This window comes from Hipposideros armiger, unplaced genomic scaffold (assembly GCF_001890085.2).
Source record: "Hipposideros armiger isolate ML-2016 unplaced genomic scaffold, ASM189008v1 scaffold_969, whole genome shotgun sequence".
NCBI lineage: Eukaryota > Metazoa > Chordata > Mammalia > Chiroptera > Hipposideridae > Hipposideros > Hipposideros armiger.
This window is the reverse complement of record NW_017732319.1, coordinates 606,518-623,210: the sequence shown is the minus strand read 5'-3', so window position 1 is coordinate 623,210 and position 16,693 is coordinate 606,518. Positions and strand designations below refer to the sequence as shown.

Sequence of the window (16,693 nt, the reverse complement as noted above, 5' to 3'; positions counted from 1 at the left end):
ACTCAAGAGTAGCTTCAATCTGTATATTCCTTAAGAAAGAAGTAAACTATAGGTACACATATATATGTATATACACATATATTAACCTTGCATTACTCTGATGGTCCAAAGAATACCACTACCCCCATCCCAGCTCTTCATGCTGTATCTCTGGGAAAGGACTGAATCAGTAATACAAAAGTCCTTCTCCATTTCCCATGCGTTTACTGGTTATTTCTCCATTTCTTCTCTAGCACTTTCCTCTTGTACTATTATACCGTCCTTGACAATCTTTCCTAACTGTCTCTTTTAAGGCAAAAAAACAAAACAACCCCCACCCCCCAAAAAAAACCTGTGAAGGAATCAGTGGAGCCAGATGAAAGGGCATTCTACTCCCTGATTTCTTGCAGCTGACTTCAGAGTGCAGCATGGGAGACAAAGATGGGACTGAGAAAGCGGGCAGAAAATACTGAGAATACTGACTGTAGGTATGTATTAGACTTATATAAAAGTCCAAGCACGTGGTATTAAGGAAAAGGAGGTGAGGGACTTAAAGTTATGACTGGCTAAGGCTCTGTATAAGAGAATGCGTAATTTAATGTTTCCAACTGCACTCTATGACTCTCTAGAGATCACTGCTATGTGATTTCATTCCCTCGCCATATTGTGTAGGAATAACTAGTAATGATTCAAGTCTGGCTCTGGAAAGTCAGCAAAGCCAAGACCCAAAAAAGGGGGCCAAGTGCTAGGACCCATCTTGAGTCAGACAAAAATTATGTGACTTGTTCTCAAGGACAGACTAAAGCACTATATGCGCAGAAGTTGAGTATTTAGCCTTAAAAAGAGCATCACCGAGTTATACTTACACCAGTTGAAATAGCTCCAGGTCTCCGATGGGTTTTCGTTTGACCGTGAGTAGCAGGCTGGCCTTTAAATCCCCATCTTTTCATGACACCTTGAAAACCTTTACCAATGCTGAACAAGACAAACATTAGAATTTACATACTGAACAGAGTATAAAATATTCCCAATTGTACAAATGTACACTTTCTTGATAGTGTACCTTATAAGTTTTAACAAAGCTCTTTAGCTAAATAACTAGAAAAGGCTATATCAGCAAAACTGCAAATGAACATTCCTTTATCTGACCTGGTTTGCACCCCTTCCTGGAGTCTCATTCTATATAAAATGATTAATTCAAGATTGTGAGACAACAGCAAGCTAAGTGAAGGGAGTTCAATCTGAACAGGGAGTTTTATCATCATAACCCCATGAAACAGCATAGTAAAAGTGGTAAATTTCTAGAAGTTCCGAAGTACTCATGAAAGATTTGGCAGGCAACCATTAAGATCCCCAAACCTCCTGGTACCTATGCCCTTGTGTATCACCTCCCCTTGAGCCTGAGTGACCCAGCAACTTCTAAGGAATAAACGATGGCAAAAGTGATAAGTTGTCACCTCTGACATTAGGTTACAGAGACTGTGGCTTCCATCTTGGCACTTTCTTACTTGCTGCCGTAACAAAAGCTATCCTATAGAGAGTCAGGAGGTAAGGATGTCTCCAGTCAACAACTTTGGACCCGAGGCTCAGTAATAGCCATGTTCGTGAGCCTGGAGGCAGTTTTCCCCAGGTCAAACCTTAAGATGACTGCAGCCTGACTGGTGCCTTGGTGTAGCTCGTGAGGCCCCCTGAGCCAGACGTACCCAGCTAAGTTGTACTGGGATTCCTGACTACAGAAACTGTGAGGCAATAAATTTTTGTTGTTTTAAGCTGTTATGTTTTAGGGTAATATGGTAGGTAACAATAGATAACTACCACAACAGAACACTAACTAAAACAATAATAATGCCCTAAATGCTGAACATTTTACTTTCAGAAGATACCAGATAGATCTTGGTTTGAATAGGAAGCTAATGGAGAAATGAGAGTAACAATTTCTTAAAATATCATTTCATTTTTTTAAACAAAAGCATTCTATTTTCAAAGTCTGCTAACTAGAGAAACATTCTGCCATACAAACAAAACTAAGGTTGAAAGCATTAAGAAAGTCTGTCTCTAACTGTCAAATATATCAACACAAATGGTACAATGAAAGGGCTAGAATGAATTGTAAGTTATACTGGACACATTTTTATAGACTGTTAAGACGAACATTTTTTTTCAGCTTTCACTAGATAATATGTCAACATATTTTGTGTTTCCTAACCCTAACAAAGCTAGCTATTATTAAATAGACAGTGGCTAATTCAGGCAATTTACAAAAAGGAGCAAAGGCAATTGATTACAAAAACCATGTCATTTCCTCAAGGACTTAGCTACGGATTTAACAAAGAATTATCAGAGAGTAATGAACTGAAGTAAGTCCATATGGATACTAGTTTTAGATAAACTATTAAACATAAGAATTCAACATAAAAACAATATGAACTAATGTCAACTATAAGTGAATATACACACACACACACATATAGTTATGGGACATGGAGTAGAGTGTGGGAGTGGAGTCAAGGGAATTGTAATAGATATGTATGATATTGTGGGGGAAGTGGGGCAGCGGATTGGGGGAAGGGGGTTGTCACTTCGAGGGGTAAAAAGTATAACTATTGCACTGTGTTGTACAGCTGAAACTAATTTTTTAGAATGTATTTCATAATAAAAAACAAACAAAAATATGAACTATGTGTAGAACCTAACAGCTGCATATTATCAAATCACAGGTCAAAAGTTATTTGTATATGTATATGAATAATTTAATTGTAGTTTATACCATTTCCTACATATTAATACATTACTTATCATATACAAAATTCTTTTTTGCCTCAAAAACTCAAAATAATGCTTATTCCTGATGAAAGAGCTAAAATGGAAACTTCATTTACCATTTTACTTGAAAAAAACCATTTTGCAAGTAGGGTAACATATAAGAAGAAAAACTATGATAATCCAATATTTTACTGAAATTTTGCCTCAGTAACTTAGTTCCACTTAACACTGAATTTTAGAACAGAGTTGAAAAATAAAAAGCTTGGCAATTTAAAAATAAAAAAGAAATACCTAAAGAGTCATTTGAACCTAGGATATTGTTTGGCAAATAACACTTTAAAGAAAAAACGGGAGGGGACTGGCAATGCTAAATCTAAAATGAACAGGTTTTAAAAATACCACATTGTAACACTCGCCATTGTTGGTAGAAAGTTTGCCGGTATCCTCTGAGTTCCCAAACTGATTCATCTCTTACTTAAAAGATAGTTTAGCTCATTTTAAGAGTAACTGATTATAAGATGAAAATGGTATCCTGAAAGTGCTAATTATCTGTCGGCTAATTACAGATTTTTAAATCTAGCTCTAGAATGCATCATGTTGTTTTATACTGTGTACAATGGGAACATCTTCAATAAGCAACTTTTAAACAAAAGGATAAAACACAAATAACATGACAAATTATTGGCTTAATTCATATTATGGAGAATAGAGTGCACCTGTTGATACATGGGTGGTACAGGTATCTATTCTATTGCTTCTCTCAGTTGTCACCCAACTTGAGAACAAAACAAAAGAAGTGAACTAATCTATACTTAGCATCTCAGGCACATTTCACATATAAGGTTTTCACAGGTCCTATAAAACCTTCATTTTATTAGAAATGATACACAACATACAACACACAAGCTTTATCCCCTCCACCCCTTTTCTGCTGCTGTTTTTAATGACAGCAGAAAAAATCAAATAAAGGAAAATTCAAATAAAAAAGAACACAATGTAAAAAATTCCAAATTGAGTGAAACATCTGAAAATTAGGAAAATATAAAAAAAGTATTTTATTTAGAGCATTTCTACTTGTTAAGCCAAAGAGTCATAAAAAAACTCAGAGATACCATTTAAATTGAGGAGACTTTATTGTCGTTTCTTGGTCCATTTCCTTTGTATATTTTTAAATTCATGAAGGGCAAGAATTGTGCATTATTTAACGCTAGTGCCCACCTAGAGAAGTCAGGGTGATTTTGTTACTGGCTACAGCTGTGTCTTAGGACAAACGATGGTTAGTTGCCTTTATTTTGTCCTGTAGTTTCCAAATGCTGTATAATGGGCATGACTTTTATAAAAGTCTAAGCACATGGTATTAAGGAAAAGGAGATGGGGGACTTCAAGGTATGACTGACTAAGACTCTGAAGAAAAGAATGCATAATTTAATGTTTCCAACTGCATTCTATGACTCTCTAGAGATTACTACTATGTGAATTTCATTCCCTTGCCATAATTGTGACAAATGCCCAAATGTCTACTAGCAAACACACAGGGTTTAATTTAATGCAAACCCATCAGTATTTCCCCACTTTGTGGGAAATTGCCTTTGATTGCATGGTTCTGGACATACTTATATATGGCGATATGTAAAATAAAATGCCTGAGACGAGGAGTGCTCTCAACACCATCCATTCTGAGTCCTCTGAGAACTTCTTCCAAAATTCTCATCACCGAGTCTTCCCCCTCACCACCGGGTTCTTCTACCTTCTCTCTCCTCTGCACTCCTCTTTCTCCTCCTCCTTGGGAAGCCAAATGCTTCTTCTTATCTCACCTAGCACCTGCAACCTTATCTTTCTCTCCAATTGTTGTCTGGAACTCACTCTGAGGTTAATGCCTTAATTCCCAAATCACAAGCCTTTTATTAAAATAGCTTTTTAGTGTGGAAGTTTTAAAACATATTCAAAAGCAGAGAGACTAGTACAATGAAGCCCTATGCAGCCACCACCCAGAGTCAAACAATTATCCACTCCACGGCTCTTTTGTTTCTATTCTCCTCCGCTACAACTCCAATGGATTATTTTGAAACAAATTCTAGATATCATTTCATCCATCAATATTTCAATAAGGATCTCTAAAAAATAAGTACCTTTTTTAAGAACAAAACCACATTACCATTATCACAATCTAAAAAAATTAGAAATTCCTATCAAACATCCAGCCAGTGTTCAAATTTCTATGGTCTTTTAAAATAGACGAGTTTTACTCTATCCCTTCTTGCCACCCTCTCCCCACCACCCCTAATCATCATTTCCCCCTATTTTTGTGCTTCCCTAATGCTCTTTGAGAAGTTCCTTTTCCCTTGCTGCTACACAGAAAGATGATCTTAGAGTCCTGCCTCTGACGATCTTCTCACTAGGGTTTAAACCAGGGGCTGGCAAACTATGGCCTGCATTGAAAACTTGCTTTTGTAAATAAAAGTTTTACTGTAACACAGCCATGCACACTTACTTACTTACTGCCTATGGCTGTTTTAGAGCTATAATGGCAGAGTGGTTGCTACTGAGAACACAATGCTTGCAAACCTAAAATATTTACTATCTGGCCCTTTGAGCAAAAGTCAGCTGACACCCTGAAGCTATTACTAATAAGCTGGAGTTCCACAAACCTTGCCCTATGGCAAGAATTCTGCTATCATCCAAGTCTACAGATGTACCAACTAGATCTAACCAGAAGTACCTCAGCCATTCAATTATGTTTCAGAAACAAAAATGGATCACCTCCCCACTCTTCAAGCTATCCTCCTCCATGGCCACTAGAGTGAAATTCTCAAGCTAATAAGCTTATCGTACAAGCGGTCTCCTGCTCTAAAGAACAAAACAGCAACAACAAAAATAAGCAAACGAGCTAAACCACAATCTTAAATGTTCCCTAGCAATTTTGTTAGCTTGGGGTATATAATGCCTTTTATAACTGGCCCCAGCCTACCTTTTCGAACACTGCCCATCACATATCTAGTCATAGCAGATTACTCTGTGAATCCCTAAATACGCCACTGTCTTCCATGACTTTGATCATTCTGTTCCCTCTGCCTCAACACCCTTCTTGCTGCATTGTCTATCTTTCCACTATTACCATGAAAAAGGACCAAAGGTGTTTGTCATCAAGTGTTGCATGAGCTGTAAAGTACTTGATTTTCTTTATTAGAAAAATCAAAATCCATACTATAAACAGAGGTTTTTCAAACAGAACCATTTCCAAAACAAGCTTTAACTTTCTCTCTTTTAGCTGATGTATGCTGTAAAAAGTTTAAATGACTTGTACATAATCTCTTAGAAAACCAGTAACTGAGTATTAAATGGAAGAGCGGGCTCTTGACTTCTCTAAGGATGCCGAAGATCAGGCTCTATTTTTATATTTACTAAATAAAGATGGAGATGGAGGTGGGAAGGTGAAGAAATCACTGGTTTAAAACCAGCTTGTCTACAGTCAAACACTGCATTTGAACACAGGGAAATGGAGACTCATGTCAGTTCCTAGCCAAAATTAAGACTGGGCTTCTTTATAAAACTGAACTAGTGACAACACATTGGAGTAAGATGATACTTTTAACTGTGAAAAAGTACTCTTGACAATAAAAGCATAATGTCCAAACCAACAATCAAAAGAATTTTTTGTAGCATATAACTTAACACCATTTTGCTACGTTTTAGATTCAAACTACCCAAGAAGCTTTTAATAAAAATTCCAGTAAACAAAAAGGACAATTTTTACTAAAATAAATTACATGTCTATAAAAGGCCCTATTAACTTATTTACTATCGCCATCAGGATTAGCTTTTAATTTATGATGAACTATTACGGCACAAACATTTTATTCTTTAACTATAGCTTCTCTTTATTTTAACAAACTCACCCAGATGTTATTTACCTATCTACTTTGATCTCCACACATTTCAAGGATAAAGCATCTCGACTGAAGATCCGTATGAACTCTGGGAGTCAATTTCTACCCAATTCAGTGTTGTCTGAACCTATTTGATCAGTGATGTATAGCACCTGAGCCCATGAGTAAGTCATGGTGGACTTTTCCAGTTGCCCTGTGTTCCATCACATATAGCATGAAATATCTGTATAGCTGTTACTCTCTAGATGAGCTTGTATAGCGCGGCCTGAAATGCAGGTATTCTGTTTCTGTCTAAAAACCATGACCCTCCCATCAATATCTGGGAACATTTTTACCAACAAGTGACTGCTAAGAGTGCACTGCTTATAGCTTTTTGACATCAAACCTAGCTCTTTCAATAGTACAAAGAGTCAAACGTATAGTGATTCCTTTGAATCCTCTTGTAAAAGGGAGCACCTTTCCGGATGGCCTAAATAAACCTAGAACACTGCACTTACTGTCCTGAGTTCAGGCTGCTCCTTTTGAAAAAAGAAAACTCAAAAAGCCAATTCTGCAATATCAAGACAGGGCTTAACAGTCTTCTGAAGTCTTTAGCTGTATCCTTCCCTTCAGTAGATCAGAAAACCATATTGCCGTGTGCTGTGAATCTATTGTTATGTATTATTTTTCCCTATAGATAAGAGTGAGTTATGCCTCTTGGAAAACTGAGGGATTATTTTTTGGAAACAGATTTCTAGAATTTAAAGGATCCTTAGAAACCATTTAATCCCACACCCTTATGTTAATGAAATCTACATCCAGAGAAGTTAAGACACTTGTCAAGGTCAAATCCCTGGTAAATGAAAGCACCTGGCCATGCTTGCAACCCAGGTCATACTGCCTCTTGAGAAACAGATTAGAGCAAAAATATAAAAATATCTAGCAAATCAGACAGATATGAAGCTATTTCAAAGGCATTGTCATTACTCTGTAAATTTTAGACATAGCAGGTAGTATATAATCTTAAAATACCTAGAGTGCTTTATAAAGCTATAAAAAAAGCGGTCTAAAGTACAAAGGAAATAAATTGGTGTATTAGAAAATACGATGGCATTCCTAATTACTTCTTTTTTGTTCATTTAAAAAGATATTTCCGGGCCGGCTGAGTGGCGCGATGGTTAAGAACTGGCTTGGGACGCCAGAGGGCCTCGGTTCGGATCCCACATATGAGGGCCAGTGACACTGCCCTCCACAGCTAAGATGCTGAACAACAGCTCGACCTGGAGCTGGGCTGCCGTGAGTCGCCGGCAACGGCGTAGGCTGCAGCCCCTGTGGCAGTGGGTTGCCATGGGCTACTGTGTGTGGCCAGCAGCCAGCGTGAGCAGCCAGCAGCCAGCGTGAGCAGCTAGCAGCCACAGTGAGCAGCCGTCCAGAAACCGGCGACTGATCTGCCTCGCTTGGGAAGAGCGCAATGATGGTGCCAACTTGGGCCAGTGAGGCGACGTCCTCCACAACTAGACTGAAGAACAAAAACGACAGCAACTTGTCTGTTCCCCTTCCCCCAATTCCCCAGCACTGTTCCCAACCCCCCAATTCCCCAATAAAAATCTAAAAAAAAAAAAAAAAAAGATATTTCCTAGGAGCCAGCAGAGGGGCTCAGTTGGTTAAGAGCTCGCTCAAGAGTGTGAGCTCTGAGCAATAGGGTCACCAGTTCAATTCCCGGCCCAGGCTGCGCTGTCACTGAGCTGCCAACAGGTAGCAGGATGGCTCATTTAAAAAAAAAAAAGAAAAGAAAAAGATATTTCCTATTGAAAAAAACAAACAAACATTTTTTTTCCTTTCAAAATCAGAAACAATTTAAAAGCACTAATTATAGCACGTGCTACACTTATTCTCATGTTAAAGATGAGGCAACAGAGAGCTTAAGAAAACTGTCTAGGCCACAGAGCTACTGAGAAGCGAACCCCATCCTTTTAGGTGCTCCCTAGAATGCCCCCAGAATAGGCCTTAATTTTACTGATTTTGAGTTTAAAAAATGCTTGTCTGTAGAGTTACAAGTAAGGCTATTATAGATGCCTACTATAAAAAAATTTTATGCAACAAAACAACAAAATATCAGACATTCATTTTGACTGATTTAAGAAGGATATATACTTTTTAACAGATTATTTCCCTCTATCACTAATTTTGAAAATTGTTTCACTAATATGCTTAACATTTTATTGCTTTGAATAACTAATAAAGTAACTTATTAAAAATGAAATTAAATTCAAAATGTGCAACGCTGGTTAGGAATTGCATCCTGAAGGCAGTACATAGCTGTTTTCGTCTCTTAGAAGAACAATGAACTAGAGGGGAAGGTTTCTGACTGTGCAGGCACCTTCTCTGAACAGTGTGCAGGCCTGGGCATACAGCCCAAGGAGTCTTTGCTCTTTAAGAATGCACCTGGGTTTTTAATCACTTTAAGACTTTGATGGGAACAATATTTCGGTACGCCTTTTGATATTTTAATGAAAGAACCCAAACAAAGTGAATCTCAGTAAATGTGCAAAGGTGCTCTATCAATCACCCAATCCCCTCATTCCTTCTTTCATTTTTACTACCAGGGATAACACTATCAAGGTAAGTGCCTAGTTTTCTATTTTGAGGCCAAAGGGCAATGAGAATTTAAAGGGCACTGATGACTTCAAAGTAATAAGATTATATCAGAAATTGCTAAAAGTATTAAAATTATACCTGAAATTATATAGGTTGTTTTAATTAGCTCAGACTTGTCAACAAGATTTTTAGATTACCCTTCATCCAAAAAAAAAAATATTTTAAGTGGCTGAATGAGCTATTTTCTGACTTCAATCTGGGCTTTGACATTTAAGTAAATAAATGAATAAATAAATAAATTCCACACAACCAGAAAAATATTACTTCAGGTAACCACTGTCATGAATTTAAAGCTCAATAAGACAGCTGTCAGGAAAGGGTCCCCTTGCATCATCACCATCTGTGTCCTTAAGTCCTTTGAGACAGGGACCTAACATTTTCCCCTAAACAATGCATGATGCAACGCATTTTTCGTTTTCTTTTTGTTTACTCTTTGTTTCATTCTTTTTTTATTTCTTTCCTTTTAAAAAAACAAACCTACAAATTATAATAAGCACCGCTAGGATTCAACAGAAAACAATGTAGGCTAAACATTCTATGTTGAGGACAGAATAAAGTCATACCTCATGCCACTATTTATATTTATCTATAGCTGTTTCCTCCTCAATATTCAGAGAGAAAAAAAGGGAAAACATTAGACTCCAAGCTATTATCTATTAGAAGTTACACTGGAATATAATTGCCATTACAGAATAAGAATATAAACTTCAAAAGGGTACTAGGGTGGGGTGGGTGGGGTGGAGGGGGCAGAGAGGGTGGAGGGGGTGGAGGAGGAGGAAGTGGTGGTGGTGGTGTGGGGAATACAACATTATATATGCTAGTCTTAAAATTTTATTTAGAATGAATTACAAAACTGCCATATTTCAAAGCCTGGGCTTTATTATCTATTAATAGCATAATAAAAGTTTGAAACATTATTCTGCTAGAATGTTTTCACATATAGGTGCAAAAAATTTTTCCCATATAACTTAAATTGAATTTGTATTCTCAGGCCTTTTAGATAAAAAAACTATTTCTGGTATAATAGTAAAAATTAGAATGTACTCTTGTAAATATATATTCACCTCACACTCCAAAGTGACACTGGTAAATGTATTTATTTATGCAGAGAATTATACCCAAATCCAGCACATGTAAACACAATGTATCTTTAAATATAAGTAGATTTCCCAATGCAAGTATTAAAAGAATATTTAACAATTTTAAGGACGTCTTCAAGAAGAGGGATGCTACTATTGGTCACTGGTCACTTTAAGAAAATGCCTGCAAACAATTTCATTCTTGAAGTAGATTCTATTACACTATTTTCTTAAATTAGACAGTATTTTTTTGTTTTAAGGTTTCTTATTTAATTATTTCTAAACTGTGTTTAATCCAGCAATTAAAACTGAAGGTAAAAAAATTTGAAATATTCAAAATTGTAGATTTTACAATTAAATATAATTATTACAATGAGAAAAATGAAAATTCAATTAGAGATTAATTTGAGATGTTTCTCATTTCTAATGGAAAGGAGATGACGAAGCCAATTACTAAAGAGACCAATTTTCCATTTTGTGCTAACTAAAATGTGAGTAATAAACAGACCCAATTTACTAATGTTATTTGAAGCTGGATTGATTAAACTTTTCTGCTTTAAAACAGATGCTGATACGTTATAATCTGAGTAGAGCTAAGGACAGGACGGCACTTGGAGTCTGTGCTGGGTTAAGGGATGGGAAGAGAAAGCAGTTCCACTGGCCAGCTCTTGACTCTTCTCCACCCAGTGGTTCTCAGAGTGGTCCCTGGACTAGAGGTACCCACATCCCTGGGAACCTGTCAGACATGCGAATTCTTAGGTGCTACCCCAGATCTACTGACTCAGAAGATGGGGGAAGTGGGGATCCTCTAAGCTGTGTTTAACACGCCCTCCTAGAGATTCTGAGGCCCACTCGTATGTTAGAACCAATGCTCCAGCCTGTAAACCCATGTCAACCCATGTCACTGGACAATTTTATTCTATAGTTTCTGCAACTGTAACAGGGTGAGTAATCAAGAAGATGGAGCCTGGGAGTTTCAAAATTTTAAAATGGGCTGGAAATGGAGGATACAGTAGTTAATCTCTGGCTGTAATTCAGCCACAGTAAGGGACTGAAAGGACTCAGAGCCTGCTCCCAAAAGATGATGACTCCATTTACAGCAACAAGGAAAAAACATTCTCATTGGCTGTGAAGGACTTAAACTCCAAGGAGGGAAAACTGTCCAAAAAATGAGGCATTAAGGAAAGAAGAAAGAAAAATTTCAAAAGGAAAAAGAAAAGCAAGCACATGCCATTTACTTACACACACCCTCCCCCCCCAATGCCCCACTCCCCACCCCAACCCTGGGAAGTCAGTGGCAGAGAAGAGGCAGCAGCAACTAGGACTGTTTGCAGCTGAGGATCCAATGCTATACACAGGAGGAATTCAAAACAGCTCCACATGAGGACAGAGTCCTACAAATTTACAAGTACTTACAAACATCTTGAGGCAGTAATAACATACCAGCAACAACAGCTATAATCATCGCAAACACTCAGCAAAAGATCAAATAAAGTCCATTTTGTTCTGATCTTAGGTAATACAATGTAAAGGTATGCACACCAGAGTGCAGTGCACACATTATGTGGTGGTAACCCTCCCCCCAACTGGTATACAGTGAAAGTCACACAGAGTACTGTACTGCAGCCCAAACAATAGTAGGATCTTCTCAAACAAAGGTCCTCCATTCTCCAGAGTTGAATGTCAACTGCTTTAAACCCCATTTTCCCAGCTCTTATCAGCTATCTCATCTAAGGCTGACACACACTTTACATAATTTTGTTTTTTAGGTCTATGATGATAAAACACGAAACAAAACCAAAAACACTTCCCCGTACTTTACAAGAAGGAGGCTGAAGTATTAAAAAATAACTTTTAAGAAACCAAGGAAACCCAATAGTAGGATATAAAATAAAAGCATTTACTGAGCACAGGCATTTGAAAAACTAGGCTCTAATTCAAGCTAGTTACAAAACCTCTCACAAGGATCTGCTAACAAAGGCCTCAGACTTTGCAGGCCTTCTGGGAATATCACATATATCCTGTAAAATATGTAACAGAATTCACACACAATTAACTGTGTATAAATTCACAGAATTATTGTAAGGTATTTTATTTATACGTAATAATTAATTCAGAAATTTAAAAAGTAAAAAAATCTGATTCACAACAGACACATCTCTTCAACTAACAAAACCAAAGCTTTACAGCTCCAATATTTTGAGTTCTTGACAAGAGAAGAATAAACAGTTACCAAGCAACCAGTGATTTCAGAGGCCCCAGGAAGTAAGAATGCAACAATCAAGCAGGGGGAAAAAAGGGAGCGGTTCATAATCTCTCTAAAAAGAGGACCCACTCTACTGCCAATGTGTCCCGCTCAATTTCTAAACAGCTAATCAAAGGTAAAGGCACCTAGCAGCTGTTTGCAATGGCCCACATTTGAAAGTAGGCAATGACAGTGTGGAAATGAAGATGTATCTAACTGACTGCATCAAGGAAACTGATGCTGGCACTCATCTGGTTTCTTCTGATAAAAGGTGCTTTGGCTCAGTCACTGATGCTAACACTATCCCAGAGCACCTGTGGACCACTGTTCACTTTCAAAGGGTTCCTAGTCAGAATATTGCTGGAACACAGGCTGCACGTTTTATCAAATGACAAAAAGAGAACAGCACATAAAGAAGTAAAATTATCATTTGTGTTGACAGAACAAGAAACAGGAATGGAAAAGGGTGATACTTGGAGTTTAGCTTAGCCTAGGTCACATGGATTCTAATAACCTATACTGAACAATTTCTATATAAACATAAGTAAGGGCTCAGTTACTTCATTCCACAGAGAGGTAACCTCAACTAATTTTTGCAAAATTACTTTTATAGTATCTAAATATTTCCTGGGGATCATCTAGCCAGTGCTGAACTTATCTTAAGCCATCTGATAGACAGTAAAATATGAAAAAACTACAGTACCAGAAATAACCACTGCCCAGTCTAAATATGACCCAAAGTGAGCATTTCTATTAGGGTTACAATTCAGTGTTGATTTCTACCAAATTAGACCCTTGTTTAAGTATAAAAAAATATTTTGCTTCTGTAGAAGCCTCACTTATCCAGTACTGAGATAATGCCATGATACTTAAGGGGTCTGAGGTGTAATATTATTTCTTCTTACAGATTCAAATAGGCTTTTAACAGTTACAAAACCTTAGGCACAACCACCTCTATCACAAATAGTATAAAATGTTTCTAATTTAACTGTTTCCTAGAATTGAAAGGAACCACCAATTACTAGGCAATACCCTCAAAAGAACCCCATAATATTGTTCATGTATTTCACCGTGAAACTGTATGTAGTCTTTGGTATTCAAAATAGAAGCAGGCCCAGCCCACAAAGAACCCAAGTAATGTGACCTTTCTTAGTTCCACTGCAAGAAGCCTATCTCACAGTTTAAAAGCTGTAACTTGATGTGAACTCTTCACATACAACTAAATCAATGCAATTTTAAAAAACCAGTACAGTCAGTAACATCAAAGATTAGAATTATGAATGAAAATAATGGGTACTTATCCTTTATTCACTGACTTGAAAAGCTACTTCTTTCACTTGTTATTTTTTAATATACAAGGAAAACAATAGGAAAAGAGAACCCATTGTGTAGACCTACGTTTTGGCTGTGACATCCACGTACTGTCCTGGGCGAAAGTGAGCAGCATAAAGAGGAGTACCTTTAGGAAAAGAACAAAAAATCCATGTGAAGTTTGTCTGCCCAGATACAGCTTTACTAAACATAAACGACATCCAGGAAGCTTTCTAGGTATCAGATTTCAAAAATGGTAGGAGCTTCTCTTCTGCAATTATAATTATTAGAAACACCAACTATAAGATAATAAAAGTGTTCCAAAAACATGTTTTAATTGGCTGTACGTGGGCTACAGAACAGTATGCCCCAGTACGAGGGACACGGAGCTGGAGCAAGCCAACAGACCATGCTGGCTGACGCTGTGCCTTCACGGTGGCCAACGTGGTGCTAGCTGAAATGGGCAGTTCCTGTGACAACAGTGTTCCTGCTGGTAGATACACAAGTCTGATGGTTCTTGGTTGTTTGGGTAATAATATACTGAATTAAGGTGTATTTCCTATTTCATATAAAGAAAAAAAAAAAGAGGATGACAAAAAATGTTGGGGTTAGATCAAATCTTTTTTACCCACTGGAGATAAGTTATCCAAGATAGAAACTTGAATTATTTGAATATAGGTCCATTGTTTTCTGGGTAATAATTATGGTTTGTATGATATCCATATAAAGTCCATATGTATCAGATTTTTGGTGGACTGGTCATTGTTCCAATAAAATACTGTTATCTTAGCATGTGCCCAGATATTTGGACTAGCAAAAAACTGCCATTATAGATACCCCAAATTTTATGTACCTAACATTTCCAAAGCTAGTTGTATGTAAATAAAATCTTACTTTAAATGCACTTGAGAAATGTGTTATTTAAAGGAATTTTGTAACTCAAAGCCCTTCACAATATTCTGTTTACATAAAATTGGAATTAACACTACTGAGATTTAATTTGGCAATTAATCTTCAAAAATGTATAGGGAACTTGCAATATGTAAAGTTAGAAATACAAAAGTTTAAGACACAGCCTCTGACCTCAAGAACTGATTATCTATGTGAAAAATCAACATTACATCACTAAATAAGAGACTTGTTTTTTTGAAAGGTGGGACCGATGTAATGGAAACCTAATTTTTGTTTGTTTAAAACAGGGAGTAAAGTGTTCTAGAATTTCAGAGGGTAGTATCCTTCAAGGTAGGACCTAACCTGGATTTGTATGGGCAGAAAAAAACCTTGAATTAAGAAAAAATAGGGAGATTAAAAGTGAAATTCTTTGAGGTTATTAATTGACCTGAACTGATGTTATTTGACTTTTTCACCTAAAACACCAACCATTTCGCTTGGCTTGAGCTACAGCTGAAGTTAATGTGGACTTGCCTTTGTTTGGGAACGCTTCCGCATTAAGGACCCAGAACGTTTTGCCGTGCCGCCCTGCCAGGCCCCAGGCTCCCAGAGGGTAGAAGCTCCTTTGTTTGGGACCTCTTGCCCTTTGTATCTGGCTATTGATTCATATCCTTGACACATATTTCCCATCACAGTGTGTTCATTCTAAGTCTTCTTTTCTCCACTTATTAACCTCAGCTCCAAGGTTCTGACTTCATATCCATCTATATTCATTCCTAAGGTGACCCTATCAAGCTCAGATTTATGTCTTTAAATATAATCTATGCACTTTGATACTACCTAAATATACAAATTTGGCCTATCACTTCCCTCTGATCTCTAGACTTATAAACTATCTTGCATATTTGACTTCCATCTGGATCACTGTGTTGAAGTTATTAACTAGTCAAAGAAAAACCCCAAAACAAAATAATCTCCAACAAAAAAGTTAATGTGGACTTAATTTTTACATTTAGTGTAAGTTCACTTAATTGCAAAACTTGCACTTCAAAAATACTTTTATTTCTAACTTATACCAAGGCTGACCCTGTCACTCCAATTAATATTATCTATTGCAATTGTAGTTTACTTCAAAAAAATAAGTTCAGATATTAAAATATCAAATTTTAAAACATCCTTCTACTGTCTACTTATTAGAACTCAAGTTCAAGAGATCAGAGAAATTTTCTGAAGTTTAAAGACATCAAAATGCTGTTAATTATATGAACTAATATAATCGCATTGCCAAATCTCACTTTTTGCGATTCCATGGATTAGGTAAAATCCTTTGAAATTTTTCAGTAAGATCTTTACATCGAGATGCTACAGTTGGTCACTTTCCCAATTCAGGCTATATTTTTTTCCAATTCGTCTATCTCAGCGTGAGTCTAACTATTCTCCACTTAATAAAATGCCAGCCTACAATCAGTAAACTTCACATTTTAAAAGTCAGTGTATTTATTTAGAGTGGCTTTTCCAAATGTGAAACTCTCTGTACATTAAAAAAAAAAAAGCCGGCTGAGTGGCGCGATGGTTAAGAACTCGCTTGGGATGCCAGAGGGCCCCGGTTCGGATCCCACATATGAGGGCCAGTGACACTGCCCTCCACAGCTAAGATGCTGAACAACAGCTCAACCTGGAGCTGGGCTGCCGTGAGTCGCCGGCGACGGCGTGGGCTGCAGTCCCTGTGGCAGTGGATTGCCATGGGCTACCGTGTGTGGCCAGCAGCCAGCGTGAGCGGCCAGCAGCCGCAGTGAGCGGCCGTCCAGAAGCCGGCGACTGATCTGCCTCGCCAGAGAAGAGCGCAATGATGGTGCCAACTTGGGCCAGTGAAGCAACATCCTCCACAACTAGATTGAAGA

The 16,693-nt window shown here is 37.4% G+C and overlaps 1 protein-coding gene across 1 annotated transcript in view; it reads right to left on the bottom strand.

Annotated features, from left to right (window-relative positions):
- MRPL3 (mitochondrial ribosomal protein L3) overlaps positions 1-16,693 on the bottom strand; it is a 36,472-nt gene that overhangs the window by 7,247 nt on the left and 12,532 nt on the right. The window contains exons 6-7 of the mRNA XM_019630990.1: positions 13,989-14,049; positions 846-954 (exon numbers count right to left, since the gene is read on the bottom strand). Coding sequence (XP_019486535.1) covers positions 846-954; positions 13,989-14,049 — 170 coding nt within the window. The remainder of the gene's footprint in view (positions 1-845; positions 955-13,988; positions 14,050-16,693) is intronic.